This window comes from Melanerpes formicivorus, unplaced genomic scaffold (assembly GCF_026170545.1).
Source record: "Melanerpes formicivorus ecotype bairdi unplaced genomic scaffold, bMelFor1.0.p_v2 SCAF_5, whole genome shotgun sequence".
Lineage (NCBI taxonomy): Eukaryota > Metazoa > Chordata > Aves > Piciformes > Picidae > Melanerpes > Melanerpes formicivorus.
In genome coordinates this window covers 20,606,460-20,631,626 of record NW_027142357.1, presented here as the reverse complement: position 1 = coordinate 20,631,626, position 25,167 = coordinate 20,606,460, and the positions used below count along the sequence as shown (strand labels likewise).

At 38.2% G+C, this 25,167-nt stretch overlaps 1 protein-coding gene across 15 annotated transcripts in view; it reads left to right on the top strand.

Moving 5' to 3' along the window:
- MYO3B (myosin IIIB) overlaps positions 1-24,660 on the top strand; it is a 202,190-nt gene extending 177,530 nt beyond the window's left edge. For 13 of the 15 annotated variants that reach the window (XM_068138614.1, XM_068138619.1, XM_068138626.1 and 10 more), the window contains 3 exons: positions 21,475-21,581; positions 21,956-22,002; positions 23,218-24,422. In XM_068138614.1, the coding sequence (XP_067994715.1) occupies positions 21,475-21,581; positions 21,956-22,002; positions 23,218-23,371 (308 nt within the window). In that variant the 3' untranslated portion in view covers positions 23,372-24,422. Of the gene's footprint in view, positions 1-21,474; positions 21,582-21,955; positions 22,003-23,217; positions 24,423-24,577 lie in introns of those variants that run through there. The other 2 variants (XM_068138617.1, XM_068138627.1) reach the window with 2 other exon arrangements.
- The last annotated feature ends 507 nt before the right edge of the window (positions 24,661-25,167 follow it).

Genomic DNA, 25,167 nt, shown 5'->3' with positions numbered 1-25,167 from the left:
CAGAGTGCAGTAAAACTTTCCTAGTTGCATGTTTGTAAAGCAAATCAGCCAGATGATGAGCAGGGATATAGTCCTATCTGCTTCTTGTCCTCTTCCAGGAAATACTAGGTAGATGTAGTAATGCACATTGTACCCATTCTTTACAATCACTCTAAGAATGGTTTCACACAAGTATCAGCTCCAGTCCCTCTAGAAGAAGCTGAGCTTTGTTCTGGATGAATTGATGGTAATTTGTTCCCAACTATGATTTCAAATATCTGGCAAGAGTGCATTGGTTTTGTGCTTTCTGTGGGGAACGTCCTCCTTGGGAAGGAAGGATGTGGCTATGCACACTAAAGTTGTTTTGTGGACTGCTGAGTAGCTACAGGGCTGTGTATTCCAGGCATGTTTGTTTCTGTTTGCTTTCCTGCAGAATAGCCCAGGTAGTGCTTTTAATAGTTCTGTGTGTTTTGTAAAAGAGCTTTTAAATATTAAACAGAGTTGCATTTTCCAGCTAGAAAATTAAAACAGAAGTATTTCATCAAATCCTTCATCCAGTCTTGAAGTAATTTTGAAGTGTTAACTGAAAAAATCTATCTGCCTTGGAGCATTTTTTTACATCAAACATTCAATGAAAATATTTTCCTCAAACTCTTTAAGTATTTCCAAACATTAAATGAGAAAAAAAGATCACTGATCACTTTTCCAAGTACTGATGATGGTCTAATGCAGCTAGTGTCAAATATGTAAATATTACAGTAGGGAGATACTGGCAGGCGTCACTCTTCTCACCAGCATAGTTGCCACACTACTGATGCGCATTCTGATAGAGATGTCATAGACATCAAATAAACAGAGAGTGTCTTTTGGTAAGCATTCTGACCCATAAAGACAGAACCAAAGAGAGGCAAACAACTAACAGTGAGTAGTTTTTGAGATAAATACACAGGAGTTATCATTCCTTCCCTCACCATACTGTTCCTTTCTCAGACCCGCCTTGCTTTAGCTTTTGAAATGGTTTCTAGTAGGCATGGAAAAGCTTTCTTTGACCTTTTCAGAGGCCTGTTCAACACAGGATGATTTCCCAAAGAGAAAGACTTCTCATTCCCATAGCATAGTGAATATAGTATCTGTGTGGATGTGTTTAGGATATGCTGTTGGATGTGTATCTATCAGATATAAAATTCAGCTTGGATCAACAGTAAAGTAGCTTTGTGTCTTCTAGAAACATAATGGGCGGAAGTTTGTTCTGGGAGTCTATTGGGGTTCTGGGACTAAATACTTCCTTGCATCCTTCTTTGTCTTTTGTAGTTTTTGTCTGGATAATTCTTATCCCTAACTTCCAGCTGGAGAAGCAAAGTCAAGTACTTCTTAACTGCTGCCTGTGGGCTCAAAAGATCTATGCTGCTTTTAGTGGGGGAATCAGAGATTTAAACCCCTTATCCCCATCATATCTATCTTTGAGTTTATGACAGGTTTATAACTTAGAGGAGAAAAAGCAAAAGTGTTCTGGTGGACTTCTATTTAGAGCTGAACCCAAATGAGTAGAGCTGGATTGTGAAGATTCTCATCCTAGGGTACACACTACTTCCCTAGGAGAATACCTGTTTTAGGGTTATGGTTTCCAGTCTGGTTGCAGGATAAGGTCAGTCTCCCAACAGTTCCATCTTTGTCTGAAGAGACATCTCTGCAGTAGAATTTCCTTCTGAAACCTTGGGTTGTGCAACACTTCATATTTAGAGGTCTGCATGCTGGGCTTTTCTGTATATTAGCATTGTTGGAACAACACTATTGAGCTGAGTCAGCTAGGCACCTAACCTAGCAAAGCATAATCTCAGAGTCAACTCAATACTCAAGAACAAAAACTCATTCAAAGCAATTGCATGACACAACTATCTTGTCCATACTCAGCCAGATCTCTGCAGCACACTATGTCATTTTGTTGACCATTTTTGCACCTTTCCTGAAGTCAGGTTGCTTATTACAGGCACATCTGATTTTTTTTCTGCCTTTTGGGAAACAAACGTCCAGAAGTCTGTGACAACTTGCTGATAACTACGTGTGTGATACGAGTGTTACTGACCATTTGTAGAAGTCAGTGTGTGCAAGCCATGTGAGAGTTTTCACAAATATCTGAGCATAAAAGAAGGGTTTGAATCATAAAATTTTAGAATCAATGTTAGTCTTGAAGGGCCCTTGAGGTTCAGTCACTGTCCTGCCACATGCAGAAGATACTGTAGCTGATGCCTTTCCCAGATGTTGCATGCTGCCACCTTCCAGACTAGCAGCTCGGATACATGTTCTGCAGTGTCTCCAGACTCCTCATCTTGTGCCTGGGCGCTGCAGGATGCCACTGTGTATGTTTAGGTTTATTGATTTGTGGAGGATGAAATGCTTGAGAATGCCAGTTCCCCAGGAACTTCTCTTAATGCAAACTTTGATGTAAAAAGTAAAGAACAAAGGTATGTTTCAGGAATGCAGGAAATAATGAGCCTGTGCTTTATTTAGTCACAGCTAAGGGAAAACAAACAAACAACAACAAAAACAACCTAGAAACTTTGGTATGATTTCAGAATATTGCCTTAGTTCCTTCAACATACCAAAAAGGGGACAAATCTTTACTGCCTTTATTCCCATTTCACAACAGGATTTCTGCCAAACAAACTTTTTTTAGTGAGTTGATCAATTCCATTTCATATCTGCTACCCTTTTTCAGACGCCAGTCATTAACTTACTCTTGAATCCCCTTCCCTGTTGATGGACTTCTGAGCTGAAGAATCTAAACATCATCTCAGAGGTCATTTTTCAGTGGATGTACCAGTACTGCAGTGTTATTCCCTCCAATGTTCACAGGTCCTTTTTGTTACTAAACCAACACATCTGCCTAAACCACAAAATCATCCTCTGAGTTATGTATTAGCCAGCTCAGTTGCATGATCTGGTCAAATCAGAATAAAGATACTCAGCAGCAGAGGACAGAGATTAGCTCAATGAATGCAGCTAATTACTGTTTCCTGCAGCAGGTTAGAGATGATGATAAATAAGCAAATGAAAAAACAAATCACCTATAAAATGGCCACTGAGCTGCACTTTAATGACCAAGTGAACTGCAGTATGTGCCATCTTTGGAGCATCTGAAGTTTGGAATATTCCAATAATAATAGTGCAAGAATAAGGATTGTGAGAAAAATTTCATGTGTGAGCAGAGGTATTGCTGTATAATGGTATATCCATAAAGGTCAGTGATGAAAAATCCAAGTCTGTACCTTAGCTCTAGGTAGCCTGGCTTTCCACAGCTGTTAGGATTCAGCAGCACTGTAGCCACTTCAGTATCTTCTGTTATTTGCTGACATAGGCAGTTGCTTGTGCCTTGAGTTGATCCTTTGTGGAAACACAGAATTTTAGAAATTGGAAGAGACCTTGAAAGATCACCGAGTCCAACCCCCTGCCAAAGAAGAATTGCCTAGAGCAGGTCACACAGGAGCACATCCAGGGAGGTTTTAAATGTTTCAAGAGTAGGAGATTCCACAACCCCTCCAGGCAGCCTGCTCCAGTGTTCTGTCAGGCTTACAGTGAAAAAATTTTTCCTTATGTTTACATGAAACCTTTTACGCTCCAGATTGCACCTGTTGCCCCTTGTCCTACCATTGGACATCACTGAAAAGAGCCTGGTTCCATCCTCCCAGCACTCACCCTTCACATATTTGTAAACATGAATGAGGTCACCCCTCAGTCTCCTCCAAGCTAAAAAGACCCAGCTCCCTCAGCCTTTTCTCCTAAGGGAGTTGTTCCATTCCCTTAATCATTTTTTGTGGCTGTGCGCTGGACTATTTCAAGCAGTTCCCTGTAATGCAGCCACTCAAAATGTGCTAAAATTATAATAATTACTGTTATATCACAATTTAGTTCAGGGGATTTAGGCATTAGACACTTTCATTGCTTGTATTCAGCACACTTAAAAAATCTGCTCTGTAAAAGCATTGGAACTACTGCTAGATTTTGCAGTCCTTCTCCTCATCTCATTTCCTTATCCCAGGACTGGTGAACTACATAAGACCAGGAATTACGAGTGGAAATTATGTCTCTCAAGTAACTAAGGGTTGTAGAACCATCTCCTAAAACTGCTGTAAATATAATTGCCCTGGGCACACCTTATGAGCACCAACATACAGCTTTCTACACATCAAGCTTATAAAGTGACTCCAACTATTCTGCTGTCCTGCAATGATTCAGAAAGCTGAGCATATGCCCACTTTACTTTGGTGCACCCTACAGGCAAAGCATTCCCTGAGCAGACTTGGCCAGGAAGAAGAGATGAGGAGAAGCCTGTGAATCAGCAATTATATTCAGAAATGGACCAAATAGGTTACCAGTGCTGCTCCAATCCAGTGGTAAAAGACAAACACACAGAGTTTTCTTCATAGCCATGTCTCTTGTCTCTGTATGGAGAACAGCTTCTATTTCCTCCTTTAGTCCTCACAGGCAAATCCCACTTACTTGGAATTTCTTCAGGAGAAGGGTGATTTTTTTCCCTGAAAGAATTAGGAAGCATTATAGATTCAACATATGGGACCATATGTCATTGTGTTGTTTCCAAATGTTTCTCTTTAGTTTTTTTTCCCCCTCCATTGTAGACATCTTATTTTACCACACATTGTCTAGAGAAGAGAGAGTTTCATATTCCCACTTCTTTCCTTAAGCCACTATTAAATCTATATCAATTTCATAATACTATTTGTCAACATTATTTCATCTTTTGTTTCAAACTTGCATACAGTAAGTGTGGTTTGAGGCAAGTGCTTTGAATAGGTTGATTAGGCACTGTGAAAGTCAATGGCAGAAATAGAGAATACAAGCAGAGATGGTCCTAAACCATCCGTAACCCAAAATACTCTACATAGTTATAAGTCTCTTGACAATCAAACCAAGCATTTTGCTAGAGCCTTAACAGAGGGGGAAACAGCACTAATGTTTGATTATGAATAATCAGTCCTTTTGCTCTGATTTTCTGCTGCAGCCCTGGAGAAGAGCTCTGGTGTCCAGTGGTATGTGTTCTAAATCATGTTTTGGAAAAAATTCAAATACAGACAACTTGAGGTCAGGCCCAAACAAAGCACTGGGCTAGCTCCCAAAGACTTTCTGCATCTGGGATTGTTTGATGTCAGGAAGGCCCTCCGCAATAAGAGCCATCAGTGATAGTAGCAAAAGGTTACCCCTTCACATAAGGCTTTCCATGGATTTGTTAAAAGGCATTGTAAGTATTAAAGTCTATTGCTGAGGTCTTTATCTATAAGAATCTGTGGCTGGCTGGGTGCTGGCTTCCTCTGAAAAGGAGAATGTGCTGGACTGGGGAGTACAGAGGCTTCACCCTGTCCAAATGAGTGGAGATGGGTCTTCCATGACTGTTACAGAAGTGTTGGGAGAGATGGCTCTGGCTTCATCTGCTCCCACAGTCATCATGGTTTTTATTAGTTTTCATTTGTGTCTTAATTCTGACAGTATTGGACTATCTTGTCTGCACAGACCCATATATTTGGTTGTATTTGATGATCCCAAGGATCTTTTCCAACCTGAATGATTCTGTGATTTTCTAGTCCTTTCATTTCTCAGATTTGCCTGATTTGACTCTTAGCAAAATTTTGCTGAGCAGTGACACCTTCACATTGGACTTTGCAAAAGCTAGCACTAAAGGCTGCGTTGGTAAAGGAGTTGAGGCACCTGAGAGAGTCCACTGAAATGTGTGCAGCTGGCACTAGCAGACCTTAGGTTGACAGGTTCATGAGAAAATCACCCAAGACACAGGATAGCTAACTTCTTAGTCTCCATAAGCTCAACAGAGCTGCTTTTAGTTTTCTTACTCAGGGGCCCAGCATCTTTTGGCACCACTCTAGGCATTATTGTTTCCCTAGGACCAATAACCATTGGAAAAGCAACTGGGAAGCAGAGACATCTTAACTAGAAACCAGTTTTAAAATGTGGAGTTGGCATACATTTTACATTTTTATTGAGCGTGTATTTACCAATTAGGCAGCAGCCTGAGCCAGTAGATTTAATGAACTTTGTGTGATTTATGCAGAGCTTTTATTAATTGTGCCAATAGGGATAAACACTGGATACAAATAGATGCAGATGTCTCACTTCTTTCCCTTTTAAATAATACTATTTCTTGTCATTAATCTAGTTGTTGGGGTTTTTTTTTGGTTACTCTACATGTTGGAAAGTGATTGTTTCTCACCTTCCATACCACTGTCCTTCCAAAGGTAAAGTTCAGAACTTTCACCCATCCATATTTTCACCAGCCTGGGCTATGCCCAAGGCAGATAGAGAAGTTCAGAGAAGAAAGCATTTTCTCCATCTCCCCTTTCTCCCATCAGTGGAATGTACATTAAATAGTAAGTAGGCCACAGAAACAGAGAGCATGTGAATGATTTGAGATCCTGGTAATTTGAGCAGTTAGAGGAAAAGGGGGACAGCACCTGACTTTCAATCTTTGTCTCGATGAATATTTAACTACTTTATGCAAAGTGGGATACTTTCAACAAATGAGGCTGAGAGAAGCCTACCTAAGAATATTTTCTAGCCCAGCAGTTAGGTTACTCTCCTGAGAAACATGATGTTTGAGTTCAAGTCCCTGTACCAAATCAGTTGAAGGAGGTGTTTGAAGCTACATCTTTCACAACCTAAGAACATGGCCTAATCACTAAGTTTTTGGATATCAGAGGTGGCAGCATTACCTCCTCTGTTTTGGGAAAGGAGTCCCCTTGTGACAAAATCAAAATGTTTTGTTTTTGAGATGCCAGAATGAATTGTTTCAACATGTCTGAAGTTTTTTCATGTTATTTCAGCAGAAACTGTTAGCTAATGTGACCTGAATTCACACAAAAAAAGTTTCTGTTGCCCTAAAATTCTAGTATTACTGAAGAAATAATTGAATAAAAAAGAAGCCTGACTAACTCCTAACTCTGGTGCAGTTACAGTTTTCTAGTCATGGCACTTCCTGGAGAGGACCCATTGGTGGCTGTGCTTCATAGTTTTTATTGGAATGCTTCTCTTCCACATGGGTGGAAATCTCTCCCTTTTAGAAATAAGGAGGGCTGTTACCTTGAGTACGCAGAATGGAAAGCAAGTTTAAATTACCCTGGCATGGCATGCTAATGGCCAAGTAGGAACACCTTTCAGAAATCTTTAAGCATTTTCACCCATTAAATGCAATTTGGAGCTTATATAACTAAATACTATGCACTTTTAAAGATAAAACCACTTACGCATTGGCAAGCCAGTCTAGTGAGATTGGTTTATTGGCTCTGTGTGTGCTGCTTTAGTAGTTTGTCGTGTTCAGATGCCAATAATCTAGAAGGTGGTTTTTAACACCATATAAAAAAAAAGGCATTTCTTTTGATGGCATTGACTGATGGATACTAAGTTAAATTCTGGTTTTACTAGATGCTAGAAATATGTCTGGATGCCATGTTAGTTATACTTGACAGCTGCAGAGCACTTCTTATCTACAGGCTTACTATGAGTTCTTTAAAAAGACAAGAAAACTGCAGTTGCAGGTGGGATTACTGGTTTTGTCTCATTGGTTCTTCATGAAATACAAATGTTGCCTGCACTTCAGTGATGCAACACATGACAGAATCAAGAATCATAGGACATGAAACATTTGCTTCTATTTTCATAATCCACAAGTAAAACCAAAAAATATTATTAGGTGTGCTCTCTTAGCTCCCTGGCCCCTTGAACTCTCTCCTACTATGGTGTTTCATTGCAATAATGAGCTCAGCTTCCTTTCTGTGGGCCTAGGTTCACAGCTAGTGTTTGGGGTCTCAACTCTTCCTTGAATACTGGCACAAGCTACTGTTGTTTCTTTTGTATAAGGAGCAATACATCATGTAGCTCTTCATACTATGACTATCTTTCCCCCCTGTGTGTGTGGATCTCCAGTGAAATAAATAATGATGTTTAGAATGTCAATCATTAGACATCTGAATGTAACATTTTAACAAAGATGACTGGGAAATTCATCCCTTACAAGGCCAATGTTTCAAATTCTCTATGTTCAAACAGTTATCAAAGTCCTGGCTTTCTGCAGCTGTGGAGGAAAGAGAAAGAGGGATGACTATAATAAGGACACTAGCACACTGCTGGCACTGTCAGGTGGTACAGGCACTTTCTCATCACCTGTGTAGTCTGCTTGCTCACATTCTACCTACAAGGCTTTGTAACTAAAGCCCTCTTTTTCTAAAAAAGGAATATATAAACCACAAAAAGCTAAGATTTCATATGCCAGAACAGTTACCTAAGGTATTTTGTATCTTTGCACAAGCTTTGCAGATCGAGTCCTAATAGTGGAGATACATGCAGAATATTTTAGAAATAAAAATGAGGGTTTGCGGTTCTGAATATATAATTATGCCCTTTAGTTGTTCTGAACAAAATTATGTCAACATTATGGTACAAGAACATAAATGTGTTTTGAACAAATACATGTTATTGGTTGGCAATAATAAAAAGGGATAAATCACTAAACACTATATATTTTGTAAAATATTGGCTCTGTACTACAAGACCTCACATGATCCTTTATTATGCAGTGGCATAACGCATTGACTTCATGTAGATTGCTGATACGAGTTCTGTGTTTGTTGTTGTATGAGGTTTTGTATGTGTTATGAGTTTGTTTTGCTGAATGTGGTGTAGGAAGTTTTCTTCAAGAAAATTGCATGTTCAAAGAAGAAAAAATATATTGGGCACCTCGTAGTCTTGTGAAGTTACAAATAATGCGAAATCACCTAATCAAAAATTAAATGTATGACAAGATGATAATTTCCTGCCACTCTACCTTGTGAAAGCAAACAGTGAACTCTAACTTATGGTCCACGAGTCATATTTCTTTGCTTTTAGCTATATGATGATTTTGTGGGTTTTTAAAGCAATAATTTTATGGGCCTCTTTGAAGTTATTTATGTGGTTTTTTACATTATTTGAAAATATAAATTTTGCCAATTACATTGTTTCTTTCCACCCACCAGTTTTTTATTAATTTAATTTAGACAATGTTGAGCAGCTACATGTGGAATTGATACTCTCCATGAAAACAAAAGTTATTCTTGTGCTTATTTTATTGAAGATCGTAACATAAGAATTTTTCATCAAATATTAGCTTAAGTACTCCTAAATATTATTGTGTGTTTGGTTTGAAAGGGTATGGTTCTCAGTTATCTCTGAGTTAAAACTGCTCATGAACTAATGCAACTATTATGTAGATAGAGTACTGTAGAAGATATAATACATTTTAAAATATGGGGAGGTTTAGACTGGATGTTAGAAAGAAATTCTTCATAGAGAGAGTGATTGCCCATTGGAATGTGCTGCCCAGGGAAGTGGTGGAGTCGCCATCACTGGAGGTGTTTAGGAGGAGACTTGATGGGGTGCTTGGTGTTGAGGAATGGCTTGAATTAATGATAGAGCAGACAAGTTGGTAGCCCTGACCATAGGTGCCTCTTTGGTCAGGGCTACCAACTTGTCTGCTCTATCATTTCCTTCCCCTAGGCCTATATCCCATTGATGACTCCTAATGTGAAGGACAGCATATCGAGCATTGGTGCCATGGCTTAGTTGATTAGATGGTGTTGGATGATGGGTTGGACGTGATGATCTTTGAGGTCTTTTCCAACCTGGTCTATTCAATTCTATTCCATTCTATTCTATTCTGTCTTCTACAGATGAAGAGCAAAGGCCTATTTCTGCCCATAGCATTTTTCTTCACAGGGCCTTTTAATAATCAAAATAATTAAGAAAGTCCTTTCTAAAGGGAGGCATTTAAACTTCTGTTATACATTTCCATTTTAAAAATATTTCTCTAAACTATATTACTATCTGATATTTTCCATTTTTTTCCCTTGTAGTCATATGCTTAGTGTTGGAGCTGGATTCAGAGGAACTCACTCTAGTAGTGAAGGTGTGTATTAGTGTTTTCAGGATATGAGCCTTTCTGCTAGGAACAGGATATTGTCATTACTATTACTGTGCCATTACTTCAACAGGAATCTTTGATGAATCTGTTCACAGTGGTAGAACTGATTCTTAGGTTTTGTCTCCAAGTTAGTGTAGAATAAGCCACAATATGAATTTATGATAGAGGAACTCAGTGCATGCCAGTGAGCTGATGTACTAATGCAAGCTGTGCACTGTCAAGAAAGGTGATTGCAGAATGAAACTATGTACTGTTGTGTAACCAAGCCACTAATATTGGAAAGCCAAGTCACTTCATTTGAATATGTGCACATATACATATGTCTTCCTCAACTCCCATGAGCTGAAGTCCTTGCCAAATTTTTCTTTGAACACTTTTAGGAAGGGACTGGATGAAAAATGTACATGCTCTATATGTTCTGCACTCCTCAAACTCTTACTGCAGGTGGTGTGGTTGGGTGTCATGAAATACATACCCTAAAACTGCATCATTAAGATTGAGATACCAGTATTGAAATTCTTTGCAGACCTGCCTCAGTTTTCTTTAAACATCTTTTCCACATTTTCTGAATATACTTTGCAACTACTTGAAGCTCCCATCTACCTTTCCAGGATGAAAGTTAATGTACTACACCTCTGGAAATAATAACCCCTTATTTTTGTATGTCTAGTATTCTATCATCAGATCCACAGTGTAAGCTGTTAATAGAAGGTTTGTGATCTGCATCTGGAAGGAGGAAAAAAAAATTAGGTATTCTTTTAAAGGCTACAGACATCTTTAAAGCTTGAAGGTCCTATTTATTTTTACTAATTCTGTCATTGACTGAATAGTTCATTCATGCTTCTTCAGTTTCTCTTGCAAAATCCTCCCCTGGAATTTACTAGCCTGAGTTCGATTTGTAGGCCATTTGTGAACCATCACTAATTCTAGGTCTAATGCTAGGAATCTCAGTAGCAATTAACAACCCCTTAAAGGAATGCATCACTGAAACACATAGGTCAGCAGCATTAGTTTCCTTTATCCACCCAAGATACTTCTTTACTTCCAACATTTACAAATGTCAGAACAAATCACTGTAGTAACACTGGGAAGCAAATACCTAACTAGTGGCATTTTTGTAGGCTTCAGTCAAGTTTTCTTTAATACTTCCTTTAAAAGTTGTTGATGCCAACTACCTTGAATTCAGGGAAAAAAACCCTTCCTTCTTAATGAAGAAATCTATTGAGAGTTTTATGTTGGGCTTCTACCATTTATTCTTTGAAATATATGCTGAATCTGCTACACTCAAATTTGAGATACTTGTATCAATATGGACCCATGGTTTCAAGCCTTTAGATATGCAAATTGTGTTTCTGTAATGAACAAAACCTTAGAGACCATGCTGTTGTGGTTCCACAGAGCCTTTATTATGCCTCATCATTATGCTAAATTAATACAAATTTCCTGTGTGTCCAGAATTCAAAGTCAATCAAGTGGCTTAATCTCTGAGGGCATGGGATAAAAATGCTATTATCACAGTGTGGAAGAAGGTGAGGGATTACCTTTAAAAGCATCAAGGCTATGTGCTAAGACACCAACTCTGAAACACAGGCCCATTATGAACCACATCTTAACTGAGCATGAACTTACAGAATGCCTCCTGCCCTGCTTCTGATTGCACAAACTCCCCATATTTGTATGACGCATTTTTGGCAGCTTCAGAGGCTGGCTCTGTAGAGAAGCAGTATTAGAAGGTTATTTGTTATTTGTTAGTGTTCTCTAATGCACTGAATGTTTTGACTTTCTATTTTTCAAAGTTAATCATAGTGTTTACTTTTTATGTTTGTTTTATCTTTTTTTCCCCACATGCTTTGATTTTCTTAGATAGAATCCACAAGATGAATCAGTGCCAAATGTCCAGTGAGTTTTCTGAGGCACATGTTATGCAGCTCTTGAGATCCACAATCTGCAGTTTAAAAACTTGTGCATTAGCAGATCCAAATGTACTTTGGGGAATATCTTTAAAAATTACGACACTGTCATGATATTTATAAAGTTGCCAAAACTATTTAATAAATCAAACTCTAATTCTAATCACCCTAATTCTTCTTTGAAGAAATAGCTGTCATCTTATTGTGCAGAATTAATAATGAGTGGCTTGTTGATGCTATGTTTGTGAGGATTTTTTTGATATCCTTTGTTTCTGGACAATTCTGAAAATTTCTCATTCCTCCAACATGAGATGTGTTTTTACTTTGGATGGCAAGGAAGGACACAATAGTCACTAGAGTTTCTTTCTAATTTTGTTTTCTTTAACTTCACTCAATAAACAAACTGCACCAACAGGCTGAGGCCCAACCACGACACAATGCTGCTGGGACAAGCTTGCACCCTAACAAGTCTCTGTGTGCACTATGCCTGTGTAGATGTATCAGTATTTCTACTTCAAGACTAGTACCCCATATGAATGCTTAGTGAAAACTGAGGACTGCTAGCTTTCCTTTGTACTTCTCTTTGTGTGGGATTTCTTCTTCTACCTTCTAGAAGTCAGGCTGGTCTGCTGCAGTGCTAACAAAAAGGCAAGTGTAGCATGACCATCCTTAGTTGTTAAAGTTGGCCTTGAAATGGTCTTTGCGCTGAAGATTCTGATACGCACCTTGTGAGGAGTTACCTCAGGTGTCTTTTGGGGATTTGGTCTGCTTGAATTTATTCTAAGTGGTTTTCTTTCTTGATTGTTCGAATGTTAGCAACCTCACAGCTCCCCCCAATACACCCTGGAAAAAAGACAAAAAAAAAAAAAAAGCCACAACAGAGAGCATTTCTAGTCCAGTACAGGTCTATTTAGCCTAATTTCTTCTTTCTCACAGTAGCCAAGAGCAAAAACCTAGGGTGTAGTACTAAAGTAGTGCAAGCAAAGCTATGTGCCCAGAACACAGAACACTCTCCAGCCTAACGTGGTTTGTGACTCAGGGATTTCCTGATCTGGAAGTTATCTCTTTGTATTTATAACTGCTCTCAGTAGATTATTTTTTTTCCCCTACAAAATTCTTCATTCACTTGTATTGATTACACAGCATTGCTCAAACAGGAAGAGACAGATCACCTACCTCACATAGCAATGTAAGGTAGCTATTTCTTACCACATGGTGGCTATTGGATTAAGCAAGTCTTCTAAATCCAGGAAATATCATAGAATCATAGAATCAATAAGGTTGGAAGAGATGTCAAAGATCATCAAGTCCAACCTGTCACCCAAGACCTCGTGACTGCTAAACCATGGCACCAAGTGCCACATCCAATCCCCTCTTGAGCACCTCCAGGAATGGTGACTCCACCACCTCCCTGGGCAGCCCATTCCAAAGGCCAGCAACTCTCTCTGTGAAGAACTTTCTCCTCACCTCCAGCCTGAACTTCCCCTGGCACATCTTGCTATGTCAGAATTCCAGCATACCTGAAATATCCTGGTTTTCATCAGTAACTCTTTCTTCTGAAAAGATCACAGTAACTGACCAAAAAGCAGCTTCCACAGCCACCTTGGGTCAAGTTTAAGAACTGGAAGAAAATTAATAATCAATTACATTTTCTTCATTGTCCAGAAGTAATTTCTGCTATTCAGTATGGTTTGACTTTTTTTTTTTTTCCCCTGAAGTTAAAATTGTATCTGTGTAAACCTCTTGGGCTTTGGACTGGTTAGTTGACTTGTTGCCACACCTCTGGAGCCCACTATTAGATGTTATTACATGCAGGGGTTGTGTATATTTGACATGTATAGGAAGACATGTCTTCGGGACTGTACTTGTAGAAGCATGCTGTTTGATGACAGATTTGAATCTTACTCGTGTTAGTCACTGACAGTTTAGTTCTTTGGTGTGCTTTGTTTAATCATTCTTTTCCTCTCTGCAGTTAAATCACCCACAATAGAAACTGAAAGAACTGACAAATACTGAAGGATCAGAATGGTGTTGGATGGGGGGAAAAGCAACAAAAACAAACATTCTAACTATGGATCTTGTTTCCCAGCAAAGTCTATCGAAAAGTAATTGTCTCAGGGTTCAGAGACAGATAAATGATTGATTTCATGTAAAATATTTGTTGGTCTAATTACAGTATCATCTGGGTCGTTGGCAACAAACAGATGCAAAAACCAGCCTTTACACACCATCTTGAAAAAGTTACGATTTCCTTAGTGTGCTTTGTAATCTAAAGCATATGGCTGTGCATAGAACTGCACTATCCAAATTGAAGCCATTAAGTAATGAATCACTGGGTGGAAGAAAATGGATTGCTTCTGTTACAAGTTCTTTCAGTGTGTGTATTCAAATAATTCTGGTTATGGTTATAAACAAAAGGCTATGCTCACAGTTTTAGCAGTATGTTACAGATTCTGGTATGCACATGACATCAAAGAAGCTACACCAGTTTCCCTAGCAGTCCCAGCCGTATGAGCACACTCCATCTGAGTAAACAGAATTCTAGTTTACCACAGTTGCGGGTGATCATGATCTGAGGTGGTCATGAAACTTGGTTTTATTCTGAATCTTTATATTATAGGACTTTTTGCCCCCTCCAGATTCTGTGTTTTCAGTGAATTTGGTAATTACATTTGGAGCTATAGACTTGACAAAGTGGTTGACACTGAAAGTAATTAAATCTAAATTATTATTCTTGCCTACCAAATCCAAGGAAGACCTTTGAGTGCACTGGGTTGCAGGATTTGCTAAGGATTAATCACTTTTTCTAAGCATTTATACAGAGTTTTTAAAGTAGTTAATGTCCTTTTCTTTAGCAACACTTACATGAAGCTCCAATAAGGTGTTTTATGAGAGTGAACAACGGCTGAGGTCTTGTAACTCCTCAAAGGATGTCTGATTTATTGTTCTGTCCATGCTTGCTTGTCACCTCCGGCCTGTGAACACTAGCCATTATTAATATTCTTGGACACTCTTCTGTAGAGTAAGGGACTGAAGGAATTTGATGGCAAGAATGGTTCCCATCATACTATATCTCACTACATCAACAGAATGGAAGGTCTTGAACATTTTCAGAGCTCTGAAGCTACTGCTAGGTAAGAGTGAAGTATCCTGGAGAGAATTACTATATTTAATGCTGTTAAATATGACAGTATGCCTCCAGGCTCCTGATGGTACTAATTTAATCAGATCTTCTGGCACCAGAACTTAGGTTCTACTGCTTTACCATTAATGGTTGTTTATTCCCTTTTCTTCCCTTCCATAATGTCTGAGTATCTTACTTGACTGATTCACTTTTTGGTATTTTTTTCCTGTCCATTTCTCTTCCCTGAGGTTTTTTTTTCCCCCTTTCATCAACCTCAGAAGGGAAAGAGACAATACCTTATTACCTAAGTCACTAAGTATTCTTGTTCTTTATTCTTGCCTACCATGTGTTGCTGTCGCTTAATGTGGTTTTGCCTGTACTGAGACTAAAATCTCTCAGAGACAATGTGTCTATCTTCTATCAGCCTCCAGCATTTTTGCACAACTATCATAACAGAATTACATTTATAGTATATAGCACAGACCTGATAACTTCATTACTCCCAAATGCAGCTACAGATTATTCTACAGTACTTGTTCCATGAAACTTAGTATACCTATTACCCTGTCCCCATTTCTGGTGTATTTATGGTTGGTAGCATTTAGCAGGCAGTGTACAAATACCCTGTGATGAGGCCCTGGTGTTCCTGAGCGTGTGCTTGTACTGAAGTCACACTGGCTGCAGCTTAGTATGGGGGTGTGTGAGATATTTTCATGTTAACTGGCCTAAGTGTGGCAGGCGGGCAGGCACAGCAGGAGTTCAGTGGGGGTAACTGCCTGAGCATTCACTCTGCTTCCCAGGCAAGGTTTTATTTTCTGCTTATGGTGTATGCAAATTTGTGCAAATGATGGAGAATCATGGGAATGAGAAAGGGAGGAAAAATCTCTCTTTTTTTTAAATAAAGCTGAAATGATTAAAACTATAAAGCCTAGTTAACTTACAACATTTTTTACTGCTTAAGTAACATGCAGTCACTCCTATTTAACATTGATATGAGTGGACCAGAATCACTAGTCCCTTGTGTCCTCTGCTTGAACAGACTTGTATGACACAGAAGAAGATGCAGCCGTTCCTTGAAATCAACATGCTGCACACAACGATCCGTTTAGCATCCAGTCCAGTAGGAGTATATATGTTATCATTGTCTGTGAGGTCATTTCTGCATTTGCCTAAGACTTCAAGAGAAAAAATGAAGTTAACTTGCTGCCTTGAAAAATGATTCAAAACTGGAAAAGCTTGAAAACATCAAAATACATATAAACTATCAAAGGAGAACAAAGACAAGTTTTTCCACAAAAGTCTTCTCCCTAGGCTATAACAATGCTTTACATAAGCATGATCAATATATCCAGGCTTGAGAACCAGAGACTTTAGAATAAATTAGACTGGCAGGAAAAGAAACAAACAAAGAACAAATTAACATGATTTTAAACATTGCTTAAATTTTCATGAATGTAGACCTTGAGATGTTATGATGAGATCCCATGAGTCTGTGCTAATATTTGCTTATAATTAAGGATTGCACTTTCATGTTTCATCTGATATTATAGACTGGAAATCAGTCACATGCTTACTGTTTTTCTTGGTCATACTGATTTATCTGCTTTATTTACTTACTTTGTAAATAATATATATGATCCTCTAAATGGCCCCATTGTCTTTCCTTTAGCAGCCTGCCCCTTTTTGTACTCTGAATCTCCCCATCTGAGTACTTAGACTACCCTTCCTGTGAAACAAGGTTTGTGTTCTCCTATAACAGAAAAAGAGACAAGACTAACCCCTTCCAAGCCAGTAAATGGCTTCAGCAGGAAAATGAGAGTACTCGGCTCCACCCTTCAGTATGCATCGTACTTGATGGAGTCCCTTTAGCAAGGGAATTGGCTACGCAATCTGCTTTGTGGCACTCACACATTGGCAAAGATGCCTTCTGTGTATTCCTCGCTTTTAAAAGTAAGATGTCATCCAGAGCTTAGAGGCCCCTCTGTGCTGCACCAACCTTAAAACAGTCTGGCTCATGTCAGTGGATTACACAAGTTCCAAATACAGCTGTTTCTGCTTCATCAGCATTTTGTCTGTGGAATTCTCTATATAGGAAAAATTAACAATGTGTGGCAAGATTATCAGCAGCAAGAGGTTTTTGAAGCAAGTGTTTAGTCATGAACAGGTTGTGAAGACCCTAGTTTAATTTCAGGGAGCAAAATCTGATGATTCTCAGTTCCTCTGAAAAGTGCACCCAGTGTCTAGACCTCAAATTTTCAATACCAAGATAAGCAGGACTAAAAGGACATCTAAGATGAGATCTCCACTGAATATCAAATGAAGTCATCTGCCTAATGGGAAGTCATTGGAAAAAAGTTTTGCAGGGACTGTTTTGAAAGTATTGGTCAGAGCCCAAATCTTAGATGCAAAACTCCTTGTGTCAGAGCATTTTGAAATCTTGTTAAATCTTACTGTGGCAGTTTGTCCTTTTCCAAAAGAGTCCATTTCAGCTTGTGGCAAGGATGGATTTTTAAACAGTAAAAATCATCTAAATAAGAAATGTGCTAATCATCTCCAAGTCAAAAGATGTAATAAAAAGTGTCAGTATGATGGATGTGATATCTAATTGAAGAAAAATATTTCCTTTTCAGTCATAAGAAACCAAAAAAAGGAATATCACATGAAAATTCAGAAGTGAAAAATATATCCCAGATATCAAAAGATCAATACAAAATCATCTGCAGATTGAAACTCATTATAAAATAAAAATTTTAAAAAGATAAATTAATTCATATCAAGCTGGAAATTATCTACATCATATGTTGAATAGTTTTTAACTTTTGTTTGAGTCAAAATACACCTTTTCTGAAAGCTTTCAATCTCAACATGATATTCCATCATACTGCTAAATATTTTTTTTCTCCTGACTGAGTGCTTTCACTGTATGCTGTATTTCTGGTCTGAAATTTTCTTCCACATCTGACCATTAGACAGTTCAGACTTCTCTTTCAGAAGGTGACAAACCCTCTACTTTCTACACTGGGGTTTACACTTGCTTCAAATCACCCCTTAAGCTTCTTGTGGAAAAAAGAAAATAGAAGTCTTACATTTCTCACTACATGAAGGATTTCTAGATTTCACATAGTTCTTGTTCTTAAAGCATTCTACAGTTTACAGCACCCACTTAATAATCCTGTACTCTATGATAAAAGTATTGCCCTATTTCTGTTGAGTAGTCATCTGCTTTGTACCCATTCTACTTCATATTCAGTAGAACATCTTAACATCTCATATGATTCCCAAGTCACTCCTGGAGACACTGCTTTCCAGCTATGCCATTCCCAGTTCTTAGAAGTGTAACTCAGTTGTTTGATTTTGCATTTAGTTGAAAACACATGTCTTTTGAATCTCTCTGAGCATTAAGGTCTGGGTCTACTAGTTTGGGCTCTTACGTATCAGAAAAATAGAAAGGATAACCAATGGTGGTAATAGAGAATTAAACAGAAACACCACCAGACTTTGTTCACTTACGAATACTTTATTCTCCAACAGATATAACCATTTGCCAGTTTCTCATTTGCTTTTTGCAAGGAGCAGCGATTTTGTAGTAGCTTTAGGGAAACATCCATGTGAGCCTTCTCACCTGTGTGTATCAGCATCTCTGGGTCTGAGCAAGGAAAGGAGGAGGATGCCCAGAACCTCAGCTACCCTCTATCAGCTGAAATTGTGTGCTTGGCAGAAGGCATTTTGCGTACTCTTACGTTATTTCTGCACTGCAGCAAGGAATTTACTAGTAAATAAATTGTAACCTAAGGCATTTCTGCATTTAGATTTTGAAATGAAAGGTTTTCTTCTAGACAAAAGAGGGGCAGAACTCTTACTTAAAACATGGTGCTAAAGGACAACCTGGAGGAAAGACATGTGCTCACTCTCTCATCTGGTCTCTAAATTTGTAGCAAGCTCAGGAGCCTGGATGTGCCAGAGGCACTTGGCACAAATTGGGCACAGTGTAGACAATACTCTCTAATGATACCAATGCTGCTGCCATTGCTATTGAAATGACAAGTGTTTTTTTTCTTATTGGTGGCTTTAAGTTTGTCCTGAAAGCAAAATATTTTGGAACAGCATATAAAATGTCTATTCAATTGCTGAGTGTTGAGCACATGTTAATACCATTTTCTCCAGATATGGTAGTTTATGATAAATGTTTCCAGATTTTGTACTGTTCATGTAGTGTGCTACTAAACACTAAGACAAATGGGCCCTCTGAAAGGGTATTTCCTTTGGAGGACGTAAGCTGCAGACCACCCATAGAACACACAGAAATAATTAAATGTCAGGATTCAAAACTAGAGCAAAATATTAGTGTCTCAGAATCCTAATGAATGAAAGATATTTTTAAAATAAAGATGATACATACAGGTATTTTGAAAATAATAACAACAACATGAAGGTTACAATAGCATTGGGGGGAAAGAAATAAGAATGCCTCCCATGTTTGCTTGAAATTATGCAGAACCATCTTCATTCATTCCAGCCACTTAGAACCATCTTCATTCATACCAGCCACTTACTACAATTTTATATACACACACACACACATATATATATATATATAAATAATGTGGAGAGGTATTTGAGAGTTACATTCCTATAAAAAGGAATTCATATGGCCTTTTGTCTGAAAACATAGCTTGCAAAATTTTCAGACCCTAATGTCCTGAGACAGAAAGCTCTAAAATCAATTTGACTAACTTTCTGATTTTCCATGCAGAGAGAGAGCAGAATGTAGTTATGGCAGGTCTTCCACAAAACTTCCAAAACTTCCACAAAACTTCAGAAAGAGCAAAACTACACCTATATCCTATCTGAATATTAGACAGAAACTTCCCAAAGGTACAGATATTACCTGGGCACACAATTTCCTCAGAAGTATTTTCTGGAGCAGGTTCTACCTTGTCTGGTTATGTACAGTACAGGTAAGTAGCAAAGGTTTAGGCTCAACCATTACAATATCTTTAGCAAAAACGTAAAGGTTTACAGAACTTGGAAGCATAAAGCATTGAAGCTTTGGGTATTAAATCAGCAAGCAACATAAGGGTATTCTTTTTAAACATATTCTGTGTTACTAGAGAGATGTAAACTTTTTCTACAAAATTGTTTTTAAATTTTATACCCAACTCTGCAGTCAGTTCCCTGGTGGCCATTTAACCCACATCCCTCCCAGGTTGCTCTGAGGGAACATGACAGTTGGCATGAAACAAGTGCTCCACTCCCACACAGGCATTGCAGTCCCATGCTGAGAGGAAACTAATATCTTTCAAATTTTACTGTTGAGAGGGAGAAGGATAGTGAAAGAGATAAAATCTCCCAGAACAGTCAGTCATTTTTCTGGAAGTTCAACCACCTCCTCCACCTCACTCCATGATTACAGAAAATACAATAGTTGCAAACTATAAACCTATTTAATAAACTTCCTTCAAAATATTATCTGCTCCTTTGGGCCAGATCTTACATGTGGATTTGTGAGGTTAGAGCCCTACATCTGCACAAGCCATACGCACTGGTCTCTTGTATTGGAGCATGTTTCCCATGCACTATGGAATGCAAATGTGATAAGATATGTATTTTACCTTCAGTGCCACCAAAACATGATTTTATTGAGAAGTCAAAGGCATTGGGGCAATTATTTTGAAAAGTGAATGACCTTTCCGTAGCTTCCACAATGCCTTTTAGTAACCTAGTGATTTTGGTTTATAATGAAAATAGTTTTCTAGGTAATCTAGAGGATGTGCCACAGAAAATGCCTCGTAAACTAGAATGCAGCAGACCATAATGTCTTTTTTAATCTTAATTTTAAAAGAGAGATAATAAGAATGCCGTTTCTTTTCAAAATCCACCCCTTCTGAAATATTTCCTTCATCTTCAAACTCTGTTTTCCAGATGACTTTAAGCAACTGTTACTTTATAGCACGCCACAAATTATATTAAGAGAGCCTAAGTCCAAAACAGTCTGATTGCTCTGATTAAACAGAGAGCCGTGTCAAGAAGGTATCCTTTTTATATAACAAAAATGATGATAATAGACTAAGACTCATCAGTCAAAAGGCTTTGTTACTGTCTCCTGTAGAAAAATGGGCTTGCTGCTGCTGAATGATACATCCCTAGCTAGTCACAATATACCTAATTTCCTGGTTAGATAACAGAAGATACTAGGATAAAAGTGTGAAAGGAATAAGGAGCTGTGCAATACAGATATATGGAAGAATGAAAAATGTTCTAAAGGTAAAAATTAGGTTCTGCTCAAAAACTTGTGTTTGAACTAAGTTTCAAAAAAGAAAACAAAGATCTCCAAATTTCTGTGTTCTTACTTTGGATAGGACAGACTTTCTACTAAGTCCAAGACCAAATAGGACAGAAGAAAAGACTGTTTACAGACTAAAATACGCTAAGGCGTTCACAGCACCTGGCACAGCTTAAAACTAAATTGTGTTATCTTACTGTAGATTCAGAAAACTCTCTTGAACAGAAGCTGAGAACACCTCGTCGACGATGTCAGCAGCCCAAAATGCTGAATAGCCCTGAGGACAACATGTACTATAACCAGTTAAACGTGAGTTCAAAGTGGCAATAAAGCTGTTTTACTGGCTTTGTTTCCAGTTAATAATTCTGTTATTAATACCTGTTTCAGACCCTCCAGCCCCACCCCCACGTTCTTCTGCTCTCGTCTTGAACATGTGCTTATGCTCTTTATCTGTTGCTTTCATGTCAGGATGTCTGCCTTCACGGTGAATAATTGATGTGGTTTATCAAAGACGAGCAAGATGCATGCTTCATCAGGCTCACTTGAGCCCTTTGATCAAAAAAATTATGCTGTGACTTCTGATATTATCAGCATCTGCTTGCATTCAACACAAAATCACTTTGAATTAAAAATTAACGACTTGCTGCTTTGCTTTGACTGTGTGTTCTTGGCCCTCTCCACAGGGAACTCTAGAATATCAAGGGAGCAAGAGGAAGCCAAGAAAACTTGGGTAAATATCTGTCTTCTTAGTTCTAAGCAACTGTAAACAGAAGAAGTCCTTTGTGATATTACAGAATATGCAAAACTTTCTAGAGAGGTTTCTAAAAATAAACAGCATATTTCTGTACATTGACACTGGACATTTTCTACAGAAGCAAATGTAAAACTTGCATGTACTGCTGACTGCAGACACTAGAACTGATTCTTACAAAAGGCTCTCCAGCTCTCTCTGAGTACTACTATGGCAATGTTTTTAAGTGCATTAGCACTTAGGAAAGGTGCCAGATGAAGGGTGTGGAAACACGTTCTGTGACCTAGAACACGGACTGCCAATTTTGCAGCAGCACACTCAATTTTGAGGCTTCTTAACCCTCCTGGAGAAGTACTTCTTAAGAACTGACAGAGAGGCCACTAAGCCCAAAAGGCATTGCTCCTTTTGCATGGAACTGAATCAGTTCTCATTGTCACATGAGCAGTTACCACCTGGTAATAGGTAGAAATCACTGAAATCAATTTATAAAACCCAGGCTGGCTACTATACAATTGCCAGAATATTTCATGGACTTAGTCTTGCAATACTCCAAAAATACACAATAACTTTCTGTATTGTTTCCTCTGTATTTAATTAATCTTCTGTATGAATAGGAGGTCTTTGAGTCAAGGCTAAAGCCAAAAATTTTGCATGACTGCGCAAGATTTGGTTTATTTTACCTCCCCTAGTTTAAAAAGGTCTGTATTCCTCTTCAGGGTACAGAAACACTAATACAGGACTGCAGTACTCATCATGCATCATAGGAAACTTAAAGCCCCTTGATGTCAGTAGGGCTTTCCCCAAAACTTGGCCATGTGATATATGGCTTGTATTCACAGCAAACCATCAGCTGAAATACAATACCAAAATCATACCCTACTTGTGGAACATGGACAAAAAAGCCACATTGCCCATTTGACACAAAAAGTCGGTCTATCATTCTATACACCCAAAATGAAACACTATATTGCATTTCACTGATCCTCAGAAGCATTCAGAGCATAGTCATAAAGAAGTAATAAAGTAAAAATATATGTGAAAACTATCTTTCTCATAAAATCATCCCATCTTTTCTTTTATTCCTTTCTTGTATTAGAACTGCTCATTTTCACATCCACAGAGAAGTTTCTGTTTCTGAAGACATTGACAGAATTAACGTTTTAACTTATTAAATGTTGTTTGTTTTCTTTCAAGCCAAATCAAAGTGCTGGATGGAGAGGATGAATACTACAAATCATTGTCAGCTGTTGAATCTACCTCTGAAGATGACAGCTTTCTCAGTTCCCCCTCTCCTCCTTCTTCAAGAGGTGTGTCTTTTGCTCAAGCTGAATCTCACTCTATTAACTAATGTTGGTAAGAGTATCTTCATGCTGGTGATCTCTTCCAATCAACTTCGAGTGTGTGTTTATATAAGATATTAAAAAAGCACAATTTCAGCTAGTAACTTTCTTTCACTAATGTAGACCTGGGTGTGCAGCTATTGGTTGTCCCATTTAGCTATATTTCTATAGCAATTCCAGTAAGGGTGCAGCACTACCTGAATGTATTGATGTTGGCAACAAATACCTTTCTTTAGTAGCAAGGTTGGTTTGTACAGTTCTGACCCCTTGATTCCTACTTTCCCCTGGCTGCTGTTCCCACCCTGTGCCATCCCTTCTGTTGTGCTGGCACAACTGCTGGTAGAGCTGTGTGAAAAATAAGATCAAGGAACTGAACTGGATTAAAAGAATACTGTATTAACAATTTTCATTTGGGGTCATGGTGGAAATGTTTTGTATTTCAGTAGACTGGTATTAAACGTTATCCTTTATAACTTTCTGTACTGTGTATGGCTTTTAACACTACAAAAATGAACAGAGTAAAATAATCTAAAATAATAGTTGTGTCTCATTTTACCTTGTAAATATTTTTTCTTATGAAGTACTGGTTTACCATAAACTTAACTTAGACATTTATGCTTCAAATATAACAGGCAAAGCAGTTTTAAAGCTAATGTTTCAAACACTGTTTCATATAACCCTTGTAACTGAATTATTGTTGTTATCCATGCAAGTATTTAATTTCTTTCTTAACCTGTATCTCTGGGCTCCAGTGATTCCTACAATTCCACAGCCCTCTTTCATGTAGCAAGGTAAAAAATGGCACCTGCAAATTTTTATACTTGCTTTTCACTTTGTTTCCAAATCCTTGATGAAACTGTGTAACTTTATCTGGAACCCTGAGATGGTTTCCTGGTTAATGTTTTGTGGCAGAAGCTGACTATTTCATATTACTTTATACTTTCTGTTTCTGAGACACAGTTTTGATCTGTGACAATTCTTTGTGTTTTGTTTTGGGGTTGTTTTTTTTTTTATTTCAATGCAAGCTCTTGTGAAAAACTTTTGGAAATAAAAGTATGTACTGCCTTATAAATTTGCTCCCAATTATTCTTTCTGTTTGGTTGTTTTTTGTTTGGGAGAAGCCATGCTGCTTAAATCTGACTTTGTGTTGTATAGACCTAATTATGATCCTTATTTTTATCTCCCCTTCAATGGATTTACCTTCTTCCTTGTAGAGATGCAGTTCACACCTGTTCCTTAAGCTACAGAATTTCTTACTACCGGGATTCACCGGCACCATCTTTTTGACCACAGGATGAGGAAAGACGGTGTGAGAAATAACACCCATGTGCAGTAAGGGCATTCCTAATCCAGAAAAATAATTCAGGGTTTCAAAGGAGAAAAGGTAATGAAATATTTCAGCATAGGCTTTAAACTTTAAAAAGACATTGTCAGGGAGGGCAGATTAGGGGAGAGAAGGATTCGGCTGTTCCAGGAAGAGCAATCCTCTACTCATTCTTCACCCAAAATGTGGCAGAAGGTTGAAATGGAAAGTTCAAATCTTGCCAGAGATCGAAATCCTTCAGTTTTACTCCTCAGTCTCCTCTGCTGTGTATCTGGGTAGACACACTTTAAAGGCACGCTAGAGCCTTTAAAGTGTAGAAACTCCTTAACCAACAGAGAATTAGTGAGCAGGTGCAGATGAATAAATGATATTCAAAAATGCAGTGCAGATGTGAATGACACCTAATATTAATGCACTTGTGCAAGTGAGTTTCTTTATGTTTTGTCAAAATGTAACAAGAATGGCATTTAACTTGTCTTT